We start from the raw sequence: 15,336 nt of genomic DNA, 5'->3' as shown, positions 1-15,336 counted from the left end.
CATAAACCTATCAAAAACGTGTTTAAAATAAAAAAGTATAATGAATTACGATAATCAATTCATTATAATTAACAAACTGATTTTATGTTTTTACAAGCAGCCTATCTATCTATCTATCTATCTATCTATCCATCCATCCATCCATCCATCCATCCATCCATCCATCCATCCATCAGTAGTAGGGCTGGGACAACGCGTCGACGTAATCGATTACGTCGACGCGTAAAATACGTCGACGTAAAACAATTTACGTCGATGCGTCGTCACTTTCAAAAAAATACATGGCGGCAGCGAGTAGCGGTAACATGAGTGAGGTAGTCGCAGTCGACTTAAACCACTGCACCCGAACACGCAGTTCTACAGTATGGGGATATTTTAACCGAAAAGGAAGTGATTCAGTCGTTTGCCGGCTTTGTAAGGTGGAAATGGCCTATCATAAAAGCACGACGGCTATGCACCAGCACCTCAAACGACGACATCCAGGAGCAGCTTCTGAAAAGGACAAACCACCGTAAGTTTTCAACTTTTTTACTAACGCTGGTTTTTACCCGTTAATTCATCCGACCCCTCCCCCCCCCTCCCCTAGACATACACTCACTCATAGACAGAGATAAACACCCAACCTCCATAAATACAAAACTAATTTAAGCTGCTTAGCAGTAACATATAGCAGCTGCTGTTTAGTTGTTTTTTTAATTTGTGGCCCATGCTGGCAAAATGAGTCGGAATGCGCGCAGGCTGATTATCAGAATCGGCGAAAGATGAAAATGTGAGACATAGAATTGGCCGCAGGAGAAATGTTAACAAGGATAATTCACCACCACCTAAACGTAGCCGTCGTGGACAATGTTACAACATCGTTAAAGTGCTTGCAAAAGCAAAATGACAACGAACTCTTGATTTGTCAAGTTTAATGTCTTTCATCCTATTTGAATGCTGTTTTTATACATAATGCTTCTTCAGCTTGATCTTATAGGTCAAAGTTATGCCATCTAATGGCTAGAAAGCAGTGCACCAGTAAATGTGCCATCAGCTATGGCTGTTTAAACGCTATTTTTTGCAGTTATTTTTTGCAGCCATATCATATGTTCAACATTGGTGATTATCATTAATCTCTTACTGTTATGCTATGAAAGCACATGGCATAACAGTATTAGATTATTCTGTTATTATATGTTACCTTATATATGTAATCAAAGTAGTTGAATTAGAATACTGCTGTAGATCATATTATACCCTTTAATATAGAGTGTGTGAGCTGTATGTAGTTTAGTTCTCATTATACTTTTGAGTTAAAAGAACATATTCACTTATTAGTTTATTAGATAAGTGTGCATCACTCTGTATCCTTGATCTGCTGGGAATGTGTTACACTGTTTTCTTGACATGTTCTATTGTTGAATCATAAAGAGAAGGTTGTAAGCAGGAGACTCTGTGTCTAAGACAGGGGAGATAGACAGACCACATTCCACACCCCCACCTTACAGAAAGCAGAGAAACAACTGCCGAGGTCATAACTGAGGCGCCGTAAGAGAGAAAGAATGTTAATGTTTGGTCTTTTACGACTAGGTGGGGGCCACTAGAGACTATAAAAAGCTGAGCAACCCGTCACCATTTTGAGACTTGCTGTGACCCTCTGCAGGCAGGTCTCCCCATCATGATGGTCCTTATGCTCTTAAGTGTTGAATTGTATGGAAATAAATGATTGTTGATTGAGCATAAATACACCGAGTATTGTCCTTCCTTCAGCCCAAAGATTCAAAGAATTGGGAGATTTCAACAACAGTAAGGCACATACATGGTTTATATTTATTTATTATAACAACCAGATCCTTATCTAATTATTTTGATATTATGCTTTCCATATAATTATTTTGTAATTATTCGAATTCATCTGTGTGCTGTGTGTGATTTATGATTTCAGGAACAAACAGAAAAGTCTGGAGGACTACTGTCAGAGAAGAAGTACACCATGCACCCCCCAGGAGGCGGCTGTACTTACCGAGAGCGTCTTAACTATGATTTTAAAAGACATGAGACCACTTGCTGTGGTTGAGGGTGAGGGATTCAAAGAAATGCTGACCACTTTCCAACCGGGATACACTCTGCCGTCTAGGCGTCATTTTACAAGCATGATGGAGAGAAAGTATGAAACTTCAGTTGAGAAACTAAGGAATGAACTAAAAAAGGCCACATCCAAAATCTCCCTTACCACTGATGCTTGGACAAGTCTGGTCACAGAGTCCTACTTAGGGGTAACTTGTCATTTCATTAATGACAATTGGGATCTTCTCTCCTTCAATTTAGCAACACTGCCAGTTGAAGAGCGCCACACTGCAGAAAACCTTGCCTCCTGGGTGGAGAAGGTGGCAGAGAAATTCGACATTTCCTTGCATAATGTCCTTGCCGTTGTGCATGATAATGCAAGTAACATAGTTGCAGCTCTCCACATCCTGAAAGAGAAGTTTGGAGTGGTGTCCTATCGGTGTGCCGGGCATACACTGCAACTGGTTGTAAACCATGCACTGAAAGACCCCAAGATTGATAAGGCACTATCAGCTGCACGGGGCCTTGTAAAGCACATCAGGAAAAGTGAGCCAGCTTGCACCAAACTTAAGCAGAAGCAAAAGCAGATGGGTACAGCTGAGCATAAACTAATCCAGGATGTCGCTGTCAGATGGAACAGTTCATACTACATGATTGAACGTCTGTTGGAACAGAGATGGCCAGTGGTTGCGACGCTTTCAGATCCAAAAGTCACACAGCGTGGGAAACAGTACCTAGATCTGAAAAGTGATCAGTGGATTCTTCTGGATGAATTGAAGGAGGTGCTCAAGCCTTATGAGCAAGCCACTAATGTTCTTAGTGGACAGTCTTATGTCACAGTCTCTGTTCTTCCCCCCCTGCTGAAAGGTCTCCTGAAATCCACCAAAAACAAATCATTTGATTCTGCTGCAGTGAACTCTTTCCAGAACTGTGCAGAAGAGGAAATCTTGTATAGGTGGCAGCCAGAGGTATCTGCATTTCAAGCAGATGGAAAAAATGTGTCACTCATTGCTGCTGCCCTTGATCCACGTTTTCGTAAACTGAAATTCCTTTCTCCAGAAGATGCTCTGAAACTGCAAGTAACAGTACAGAGGGAGGCACTTGATCTCAAAAGGGAGCAGAGATCACAGTTACAGCAGGAACATGTGGGACAGGAAGCCTCAGCAAGTCCCCCAACAAAGAAGAGGTCTGTGTTGGACACTTTGTTGGGTACAGATTCTGAGGAGGAAGATTGTAATGAAAACACTGACCAGGGTGGGGATGGAGAAAATGAGGCGGTGAGGAAAGAAGCACTGCTGTATTTTGGGGAAGCCCCTATTCCAAGGGATAATGACCCCCTTACATGGTGGAAGAATAATGCAACAAGATTCCCCACACTGGCTAATTTAGCCAAATCATATTTGGCTGTACCTGCCACATCAACACCATCTGAAAGGCTTTTTTCAGTTGCTGGAAACATTGTCACCAAAAAAAGGGCAAGCCTGACTGCTGAGCATGTAGAAATGCTAACATTTCTCCACTCCAATGCATAACTACTTCATGTGATGAACATGATTGAACACACACACACACAAACACACACACAAATAGGAGAGAAGGCAGCAAAATGGATATTTTGTTAACAAAGAGCACTTTTTTTGCAGAGAGCAAAGTGAATGTTACGTTGTATTTGTTCAAAGACGCCATTGCTGCTGTTTATATTTTATTAATTTTTTGCTATGATTTCCTTTGTTCATATTTGTTCTGCACAACATTTAATTTTTTGTTAAAAACAGAAGATTGTACTACAATGTTATTGTGGATTTTGTTTTGTGAATGAAGAGCACTTTATGGGAGAAAGCAAAGTGAATGTTACATTTTGTTTGTTTAAAGACACCATTGTTGCTATTTATTTGAAATGTTTTGTTAACTTTTCCTTAATTTTATATGTTTGCACATTTCATTTCTTGTTAAATGCTATTGATTGTATGACCTCTACAATTTTATTTTGCAATTTTTTTTATTAAAAGGTCTTCAAATGAAGAAATTTGTGTTTTTCATTGATATACATAAATGAGTAAATGTGAAATTGCTATACAAGTCAAAAAATATGGAAATAATCGATAATCGAATCAAATCAAAATCGAATCGGATTGAAAAATTAATCATTAGATTAATCGATGCATCGAAAAATTAATCGCTAGATTCATCGATTAGGAAAATAATCGTTTTGCCCAGCCCTAATCAGTAGGCAAATTGATATTGCATCCTTATCAAAAAATAATAACTTTGTAAACCTGGAAAATCCATACAGTTGCCTCAAGGCACTTTATATTGTAAGGTAAAGACACTACAATAATACAGAGAAAACACCAACAAACATATCCCCCCATGAAGAAGTGCTTTGGCAGCAGAAGGAAGGAAAAACTCCCTTTTAACAGGAAGACACCTCTGGCAGAACCAGGCTCAGGGAGGGGCAGCCAGCTGCCGTGACTGGTTGGAAGACGAGACAAAGACACCCTGTGGAAAAGCATTTAAAAAGGTTGTTCATACTTGTGGGTTAACCATTAGAGAAACACACAAAACAATTTTTGGTAATTAGCAGCACCTTTCATTTAGAGCAGCTGTAGGATAAACCTGATGTTGGATGTTGGTACCATAAATCTGTTAGGCATTGCATAAGTGAGCAGAAAAATGAAATACTCAAGTAAGGTACCAAAAAACGCTGTCTAAAGGTACAAAGTGTTCGAATGTTAAATCATTTGAACATTTTCAGATATAGTTTAAAAGAGCTATTTGTAATATTAAAAATAAAAATAACTTCTAAGCATACCGCAATTTATGAGGAACATCTCAGCCACTGTAGTCAAGATGTCGGGGGCAACATGACAGCCTCCACAAACCCGCTCCTATCTTTAATTTTTTTATTGCAGTTGTTATTTTAACATGATCTGTTTCAGTGCTTCTGTTCAGTTAATAAAGACATGTAGCCATCCCTTTTTAAAACACAGCCTAAAGGTGTTACAGCTGTCTGGTTGGTGGGTGGTGTTTACTGTGCAGTTGGCCTCTTTTCTGGCAACCTGCTGGTTACTGTTACAATGAACGTACAATAAATGATATCCTCATACCTATTTCTTCAACCCAGTTCAATTAATATTTTTCTCAAATAAATTCTATTGTGCAGGCACTACTTTAAAAAAATATATATATAAAAAAGCTCATTTACAATTCTTTCAGACAACCCCTTGCAACTTTAGAAATACCCCTTGAGATAGCCATACCCGGCTGTCTGGGAGTGAGTCGAGGCTGCATGTGTGCATGTGTTTGTTGTGCCTCATCTACCATCTTGCCTCAGCTCTGACCAAGCCCCTCAGTGGGTATGGGAGCGCCTTGTTTGTGTATGTGTGTCTGTGTGTCCTCCACAGTCCAACATTCAGACTGGGGCTCACAGAGCAGATTGCCTGGCTGCTAAAGAGGTGCTGAGGCCTACGGTGCTTCCCACCCTCCCCCACCCGCCCAGCGAAGCTCCGCAGATGCCCAGGTACAGTAGGCGCTCTTGTGTGCATAAGCCCCTGCCAGTAGACGGGATGGGTGGAAGGAGAAGTGACAAGCATGGCCCCACGCTGGTCTCCAAGCTGTCCTGCAGATCTGCTCCCTTTGCCGCTCTCTCCCTCTCACAATTCAATTTTTATCCCTCCCTCTTGCTCTCTCTTGTCGACACACTAAGTTCTGCTTCACCCCAAACTGAACTGATAAAAAAAATGTGGAAGAAAGGAGAAAAAAAAGAGGGACAAATACAAGGGAGGGCGCAAAGAGGAGGGAAGGAGGCCCAGTGTGAAAGAATTGTGTTGACAGTGGGAGAGCCGGAACGGAGCAGTGAATGCCCTTCATTATGAACAGTTGGAGGCCACGCGTGGCAGGACACATCTGTCTCACTTTTGTTTGTGTGTTATTTCCTTTTGTCTTTTTCTTCTTTCGTCTTCTTCCAGCCTCTTTGCAGAAACACCTCTGATACATTGCAGTTTTGTAACCAACTCCTCATTACAATGCTCTCAGTGGAAATAACCACTTTTCACCATGGCTTAACTCGTTTATTGCGAATAGTGAGTCCTCCCATCCAACCCCTTATTTCTCTAAAACTTATGGAGTGGGGAATGAGTGAATGGTGACACTTCCTAATGAAATATAATGGCTTGTGATTGGATTCGAATGGATAGCAGTGACTTCATTACTCATAGCAGTGTTTCAAATGTTCAAAAGTCACATGACGGTGATGTATGAAAATGAAGTTTCAGAAAGCTGTGAAAGCGTTAAGAGAAGGAAATGTCAGGAAACACAACAGAAGTTGAAAAATGGCCACTTTGGCTGTGAATTCCCACCTTTATTTAACATGGCAGTGATCAGGACGTACACTGACAAACCTTGTGAATGGAGATGTCAAAACAGTGTGGTGAAACAGCGCATATGGACCGGATGCTACATCGCACCATGAATCATGATGCATAATTAAAGCTGGCAGATACTGAGCGAGGCTGTAAGGTGTTTTAACCAAAATGACAAAAATAAACCAAAGAAAGAAAAAGAAACTGCAGCTATTCCTCGCAGATGTTAAGCTTTTATATACAAATTTACTTTGTAGGTCTTGACTTTAGTCCAGGTTTATGCTAACTTATATTTTAAGGTTGTTTGATCAGAAAATAATGAAACCACCCGATGATGTAATTGCTCTTCATTTCTGAATAGGTTTGCTTTTAATATTTTGCTTCCAAGACCTTAGAGTTTTTAATATTGATCTTAAACAAAGGTTCTGGATGATTTTCCAAAGTTTTTGGACATTTTCACTTCTTCCCTGTCCCGTTTTTATATCTGACCATTTTATTTGTTAAATGACTTAACACTGACCTGAATTGTTCAAGCAGACAAATACACCTAACTTAAGGGATGAACCAGTGTTGTGTCTACACATAACGGACAAGTAGCAAAGAATCGGTTTGAGGTTATCTGATAGTCACATCCATAAAGTGCAAAACAGACCTGACACAGGACCTTAGAGATGCATCTGGTGGTAATCAAGAAGGCATTTTTAAGGAAGAGAAACCAGTAGAAAAAAATGAGGTGTGTCAAACAAGACAAGAACCAAACTTAAAATCGGCGGCGACAGGTCTGATGGAGTGATGGATCTAAATGTAAAATTTTGGTTCAGAGGACGTCGGGAGAGAGGAACAGAGTGAGTGTCTACAGTCATGTGTAAAACACGGTGGAGGCTCTGTCATGGTTTGGGGCTAAATTGTTGGAAGTTCTTCTCGAAACAGAAAAGCAGCGCTGTGCAGCAACATCTGGAATGAGTCTGATTGGCACTGAATAATAAAGGTGGTTTCATCAAGCAAAACAGATTTTTGAACATTCCTGTATCCTACATGTTTTGCTTACTGTGCTAACAAAGCACTGTGCGTGAGTGTTTTGTCACAAAGTAACTCACAGAAAATGCCATTTTATTGCAGAATCTGATTCTGATGTAAAGTCAGTTCATTTACTTCTTTAACAACAGAGAAAGAAAGAAAGAAAGAAAGAAAGTAAGTCAGACAGTGGCATGATGCTGGAATAGTTTTGTAAATATGTGTTGTGTTGCGTGTAACTGGCCACGTGCATTTAATCCCATCCCATCGGATAAAGGGAGGAGGGGTGTATCTTTGTGCAGAACTAACTCCATTAGATGAAAAGTGATCTCTGCATGAGAATGAGTAATACTGTGGAAAGGTGAAGAGTGCTTGGTCCCAATTGACACCGAGTTAAACAATTGGACACTGGATTTTTAATAAAAACTGTTCTACTGGAAGGTCAGCAAGCCTTGTATTTTTAATGGACTGTGCACATTAATGCAATGAATTGAAATGGTTTTCATTTAACATTCACCGAATAACTGACTGTATCCGCAATGTGCAATTTGTGCTGGTGGACCCACATCATATCTCACAAATTACCAGCAGGTTTTTGCTATTTTTTTTTTTAGCTGATTCATTTATTTATTTATTTATTTTAAAGGAGCACTGAAGGTCATGTAGTGGCTGAGAGTCTAGCCTTCTCCATATCCATTTGGCCAGAGGGACAGTAAATAAAGAGGGGATGGAGAATGCTAATGGAGCTCTTCATTTTCTCAATAGCATAATTGAATCTCCAACTAAAAAGTGTTATGCAGATCATCCTTTTGCTGTGATGACTGCAGACTGGTGAAGAAGATGAAGTGGTCAACACACACCCAGACAAACACACATAAAGACACACACACGATTGACAAGCAGGTATGTGCATTCATACCCTGGAGGGCAATTATGTTCTCCTCCTAAACACATGTACGATGTAGTTACAAACAGGACAAACGGACAGATGAACACAGATCGGAACGGACAGGTATACAGAAGGATACCCGCACACATGCTGAGAGCAAGTACTGAGATGCCCCACTGATTTGGCAGCCTCTTGACCCCTCCAGCGGGTACTTAAAAGGCTTGAAGACAATCCTCTCCTCCTTCTTTCTGTTCCTCCCTCCCTCCCTCCCTCTCTCTCTATCTCTTTCTCTCTTCCACCTTCTGTCCTCGCTTTGGCCTCTGTCCAGACAACCAATCAGAGTGATGGCTTTGTTTTCAACTCTCTCAACCCCCTTTCCTCTACCATCGCATCATTTCCTCCTTCAGTGTGGGTAACATCCAGGAATCCAGGGCTGACGAGCCCAAAGAGATGTTCTGGGATGCAGCCAGCACTGCCAAGCCAAATTGAGACCAAACTCATATTGGCCTTAGATCAGGAAAGGGGAGGGGGAAACTTTGTGCAGATAGTGTTACTATTTAATCTGTTAAAGCATTTTGCATTCTAGGTATTTTTTGGTTTTTACGCCTAAATTATTTATCTCAAACGATTTGTACTTTTGGCAGAAAGCTGGTCACTGTGGCCAGTGGGCTAGTGGCCAGTTCCATTCATCAGTCTCTTAATGAGATTCCAGTGTTTACATGTTAGCTCTCAACTCGCTGGAGTCATTTTCAGCTTGTGGAATCTCTTTTTAACTAGTTGCATGGATTTTCTCGAGTGCACCACTACGAAAGTGAAAAAAAGAATGCGTCGCATTTTTTTTTCTCAGCTACTAACAATTAAAAATATGAATTTTTGTGGAATAAACGTCAGCATATGCACACTCCACCTTTAGTGGCTCACACTGGAGGTGGAGAATTAGTCTTACAGCATGTTGACCTGTGATGCTGGCCTGCCTTATTCGCTGTCTTCCACTCCTTTGGATAAAGCTTTACTGGCCATTACCTCCAGCTCCTCATGTTGCAAGTTGATGGCCATCATCAGCGGACAAATTAGCCTTTTTTTGGCTCTACGTTAATCCTCACGGACACGCTTCTGTTGTTCACTCCATTTAGATTCAGTCATTTGGAGCCAATTTTAGGAAGTATTATGGGCAAAAATACTCTGTGCTGTCTTGATATGAGTTCCTCCTCTGGTGTGATTGCTCATGCGTGTGCGCTTGCATGAACATCAGCTCTTCAAAACATGTTTATGATTATCTTTTCTTTTTACAAGCCCCAAATATGATCAGGTTTTACTGTGGTCACAAACATATGTTTCAGTTTCAGTTTGAGCAATAGAGGGAAAATATAAAATAAGCTCCACCCCCTGACACACACATATACACACACCTCGCCTTTTATGATAGAAACATGCAATTTCATTTGGGATTAATGCTTCCTTTATGAGGGCGAATATGCAAATGGAACACTAATGAACTTAAAGTATTCTCTTTGTGAGAACTGATTAACCAAGGCGCTCCTCTGCTGCACATTTACATTTTTCTCAAGTCAAGTCAGGGTTCTCCAGTCACAAATTACAGTGCTTTTCCAGGCCAATTACATTGAACAAGTGCACCATTATCCAGTTCTGAACATCACACATGTATATTTGCCCCCTTCATTTTCTCAAGAGTGCTTCAAGCCAAGGGCTCCTCCAGTGAGAGGGGGTACAAGAGGAAACAGGGGAAGTCGGAGAATGAGGGCGGAGGGAGAAACAGAAGGCAAAATAGAGAGAAAGATTTTTTTAAAAAGTGGAGCACAGAGAAAGATAAATTGGAGGCATATAGGTGGTAGTGCTGTGAAATAATTTTCAGCAGCTTAGCCAATTAAAATTATGAACAGGAATTATTTTCTCTTACAAATGAGACCAGCATGTTTTTTCTTTTAAATTTCAGTTAGTGGGCTGACCTTTTTCTGAGAGCAGTCTTTTTTCAAGTGACACAAACAAAACAAAAAAAAAAATGAATGGCAACAAGGTCGGCAAAAACCTTGTTTCCAAAGATTTCAGTGGCAAACTAAAACTGCATCAAAGCACGTGAGCAGAATGCTAAACGTCCGCGTGGAACAGGCCAGGACTCTTATTGCCGTGATAATTTGTCAATATGATTGTTGGCTTTTGTGTGTGGCGATTTCCTGTATTAGCGAGGCCAGTCACAATATATCAAAGTGCTGTGACTTGATGTGCCAACAGTCACCACTTGCCTATTTCTGTCCCCGGAGGAACAATAAGGTAGCGTGACTGCACCGCAGCCCCCCACAGAATAGGCTCTAGGATTAGATTGCTTTCGTTCTCTGCTCATGCATGAGGAAGCAAAGGGCAGGAATCACATATTATTGTTGGAATCCCACAGGATACAGAGAAACATATTTTTTTTCACTCCTCCTTCTAAGGCACTGCACCTAGCCACTTACATGTGAAGCTGTGCTGGCATTCAAGCACAGAGTGACACCAGCGTTTTTGCAAAACAACAATAATAAACCAAAATCCAATCTCACAACAGAGATACAACTCCTGTTGGAGTGACAAATGTTCAGGGGCCATCTCCAGCTAGCTTTCCAACTGTTCTATTCATTACCTTTCCCTCTCTCACTTATTCTCCTCAGCTGCCGCTGCCGTCTCCTCTCCTCTCGGCATGAAATAGACACTCCAGGAAGTACATTTTGTGCAAACTCTCCTCCCGCTGCTACAGCTGATTTCACAAATGATGGTGGAATGGCCAGGAGAGCGAAGGGGTAAATGGAAAAAGATGGCTGTTGCACACTATGACCATATTCCTCCGCTCTCCTTTTTCATAGATAACAGGGGATGATTAGAAAACAGCAGATGGGAGGGCCGGCATTAACCTCCACCAGGGCCGTGGTAAATTTAGTTTGAGGACTCCTCCGCATGGAGTGAATTCTGAGGTTAGGCTTACACGAATACGTGCGGACAAAGGTTTGCGCACATACATAAACACACAAAAATAGAGCAATCCCATTACCACAAATCCTGCCTTGTTTAACACAAGGCTACTCTCCAGCTCTGACAGGAAACATCAGCACAGATATTTCAGATATTTCCTAAGTGGTACTATGTGATTATAGTTTGTAGATCCTTTGCCCTTGTTGGCTTGTATGGTTGGTGGCTAGTATTAGTGTGTTTTGGAGCATGTTTGTGAGTCAGGGGCGTCTGTCAAAATAGAGCTACAGCTTTTTATTAGTAATGTGAGGAGCTTGGCAGCTAATAGGATGCCTCACAAGCTTTTTTTGTGACCCACCCCCGTTTTCACACCTTGGCTCGTGTGATTAGGTAGTGGATCAATAGGGGGTCCATGACCCTCTTGCGGACAGTCCCATAGGGCTTAAAATCTTAAAATCCACCAATTGCTCTTAGAACTAAAGAAGCTTCTCAGATGAGAGGTGAAACATCTTCCGGAAAACTTAAAGAAGTTTAAACGCTTTTCTTTCCAAGCTCCTTAGAGCACGATGACCTGGATGACTGAGAACATTCACAGACTCACAAGCTTTTTTTTTTTTTTAAAGAGCAAGTCCAAGCCACACCTCAAGTAAGACAAAACTTGAGTGAAAAAGTCACATTTCTTAGAGGGTAAGTTGAAGTTAGACAGAAAAGTTTTGTTGTCCTCAGTGAACATGAACAGCAGCATAATGCTCAAAATGTAAATGTCCTGTTGCGAGTGACAATCAGAGGATTTATATCTGCAAGACTGGACCTCAAAACAAGGCTGATGCTGTGTAAAAAGATGACGATGACTTTTCCTCTGGAACATTCTGGCGCTCTGCAATTTATCAAAAAAGTTTGGCAAAATCCATAATAATGCACGCACGTATGAAGGGTCAATTCAAGTTGGAATTGTTGTTTTTTTTTATTGCTATAATAATTGAACCCAAGGATACTTTTTAAACATATTTTTAATTTTGTACATTGGGTCCAACACACAGTGAGTGATGTTTACCATCAGTATAATGAGGCGTCTTTGGTTGTTAGCTAATTGGCACACAACAACATCATATTTTGATATGATCATTCACAGGGAGAGCCATGCAACTTTTTTTTCAATTCAATTCAGTTTTATTTACATAGCGGCAAATCACAACAGCAGTTAACACTTTATATTCAATTCAATTCATAATTTATTTCTATAGCACATTTAAAAGCAACAGAGTTGACCAGTGCTTCACAATCAGTTAAAAACAAGAGAAAACAATAGAGAAACAAATACAGATAAATGAGAAGACATTGTATTAACATTAAAAACGTAAAACAGGCCTGATGGTACTCAAAGTGAACTTGAATTAAAGGCCAAAGTAAAAAAGTAAGTTTTAAGAAGCAATTGTAATATATATAAGTAAAAACCCCACAGTGATCGAGAGAAAACAGAGAAAACCCAACAATCACATGACACCCTATGAGCAAGTGCTTTGGAGACAGTGGGGAGGAAAAACTTCCTCCTAACAGGAAGAAACCAGGTGCAGTGACATGCGGCCACCTCACCTACTGCCATGACTGGCTGTAGGTGAGGGGAGGGAGACTGCATGGCAAAATTATATCAATAAAAGAAACATTTTCATATATAACAACAACCGCTTGTTTATATGCTAATAACCTTTTATGGTTGCTTGCTCCCTGCTAGCTGCCCCAATCCTGCTTCAACACATTATCAGATGCACTGCCCTTTCATTTACATGCAGTCACCACTACACTCTCTGTAAGATCACTTTCTAGATTGGCCTGTTGAAAGAGATTTTCATCTCAAATTATGTTTCTTCATATCTTTGAGACTACTTTATTATAGAGAAGGACTAACATTCAGCTGGACACCAATCTCCGTAGCATCAATGGATTCCCCCAGTGTACAAACTCCGGCTCTTTAACAAGTTCCTCAGATTGTGAGTGACAGGTTATTTGCTGTTGTGATTCAAAATAGACAAATGGGAATACTGCAACATTTTCCCCTAAACTCACCAGTCTAATCCAGCCAGAGATTGTCTCACTCTCCAAATACTGTTGTCAATCCACAAAATCTTAATGCCACATTGTTTTTTTTAAATTATTTTTATCTTTATCATAAACCATTTAGGAATTTCAAGTTCGGCTGGTTGATAAAACGAAATTAAATATTTCAATTTATCCGTGTGTTACTGAAGTTTGGATGGATGGATGTGGTTTCCCAATATTTTCTTTACACAAAGATAGGAATATGATAAAATGTACAATGTGAAATAAAAAAAAATGTGTTAGTCTTTGCAGAGCTACAGAAAACAACGTATCTTATCTTGAAAACCTAAAAGCAATGCAGATAGATAACACAGGCTCGTGACTTGTCTCTCCTCTTATATATTTTCTGTTTGCTTTGTAGAAATGTAATTTGTCACACATTAATCACACAGTCTGACATGTCTCTAACTGACACCTGTCTGACTGTAACAAAGACCAATGATGCATAGGGTGACCCAGATTCCTTTAACCAGACCACAAGCTAACCCCTTTAGCGCGGTTTCTTTAATGAAGACATGATGCTTCTGGACCAAAGCGTCTTTCAAATTAATTTATAAAATGCACTGTTTGGTTATGCCCTGTAAAATTAGACAAGATGATCTATGCGATCATCAGCAGGTTGCCATTCGTTCATCTCCTTTAAAGCACACTAGGAAATTGAATCAGTCTCATGGTGCGACAGCGCTTTAGCACTTGTGTTTTTACGGAAAATATTGTGTCTTCTTGGGCTAAAGGTACACACTGTGGTAGTGGTTTAGCTTACAATACAAGCTTTTCTTAAGGCTAGGATCCTTTGTCACAAATTGTTTTGGAACTGCAACGGTGATACTTACATAATGTTCTTGGGAATGTTTCCTGTTTCCTTTTTAGTTTCCGCAGTGTTAGTGTTGTTCCATGCCCTCCAGCCCCCTCCTAAAAAATAAATAAATAAATAATTTCAAAAGAAAATGCTTAATTGATTAACCCATTGTTGTTTTGGGGCAGGAAATTACTTTATTACTGTGAATATGAAACATTTATTCTATAGATCAGGGATGTCAAACTCATGGTGGGTCACATACAGCCCACATCTCAACATCTCAAACCCCCTTTCTGTCCTTTTAAAGAACTTTAACGACACATTTAATTGCTGAGATATTTTAATATAAGAAAAAGATTAGCAATTTCAACAATATGTTTTAGAATGTCAGTACGACTCTTTGTGCTTAAATTGATAGAAATAAATGTGTAAAATGACACAACTTCTGTTAGTTCATTGTGAAGACTGTCCTGTAAATATGATCATTTTTATTTATTTATTTATTTATTTTACTGTGAACCTATTGTAAGAAGTTTGAATACTTATAGTAGATAGTGAAAAAAGTTGTGGTATAAATGGCCATGGTGGAGATCTCTATCAGCAGGAGAAGCTGCAAAATCTTTGAAAATACAATTAAAAGTTTAAAAAAAAATACACCCAGTGGCTTTGCTGGGCCTACTCTGGCCCCCGTGCATTTTTTTTTAAATTAATATCAACAGTTTTTCTGGCAATAGGATTAAATAATAATTATTACTGTACATGCCCATCACTGACTTGTATGACAACAAATAAAAATAAGGTTCATTTGCAAACCTGAAAAATGCATTTTCAGGTTTGTTTGTAATGAAATAACAAGTAACATTTCCTTTCCAGCTAATAAATCACTGCCTTCTATAATTGCAACATTTGGCCTTTACTGTTCTATCAGTTAACATATATGTCTCTCCTTTGTTTGCTTCTATTGATGCCCATAATCATTTTCTTTTTTTACAATTGGGATGCCGAAGCATTTATACTGCTAGACTAAATCCAGGCTCCCGGATCAGTGCTCAAATTGAATTCTCATTACACTTTCTGTTGATGTATACACAATAAAAGCTCTTCATTTGAGACTGCACCTGTGTCTAAATTTGTTCTGTTGACTGTGAAATACAAGAAAGAATTTGATCTCA

The 15,336-nt window shown here is 39.8% G+C and overlaps 1 protein-coding gene across 1 annotated transcript; it reads left to right on the top strand.

The window, feature by feature from the left end:
• The first annotated feature begins 290 nt into the window (after positions 1–290).
• LOC309703847 (E3 SUMO-protein ligase ZBED1-like) lies at positions 291–3,868 on the top strand. The gene is made up of 2 exons (XM_082528765.1): positions 291–511; positions 1,925–3,868. The coding sequence occupies exons 1-2, from the start codon at positions 306–308 to the stop codon at positions 3,576–3,578; spliced, it is 1,860 nt and encodes a 619-aa protein (XP_082384891.1). The 5' UTR covers positions 291–305; the 3' UTR covers positions 3,579–3,868.
• The last annotated feature ends 11,468 nt before the right edge of the window (positions 3,869–15,336 follow it).

This window comes from Aulonocara stuartgranti (genome assembly GCF_965226115.1).
Source record: "Aulonocara stuartgranti genome assembly, chromosome: 3".
NCBI lineage: Eukaryota > Metazoa > Chordata > Actinopteri > Cichliformes > Cichlidae > Aulonocara > Aulonocara stuartgranti.
Note: the sequence above shows the minus strand (reverse complement) of the source record. Positions and strands in the feature narration are given on the sequence as shown.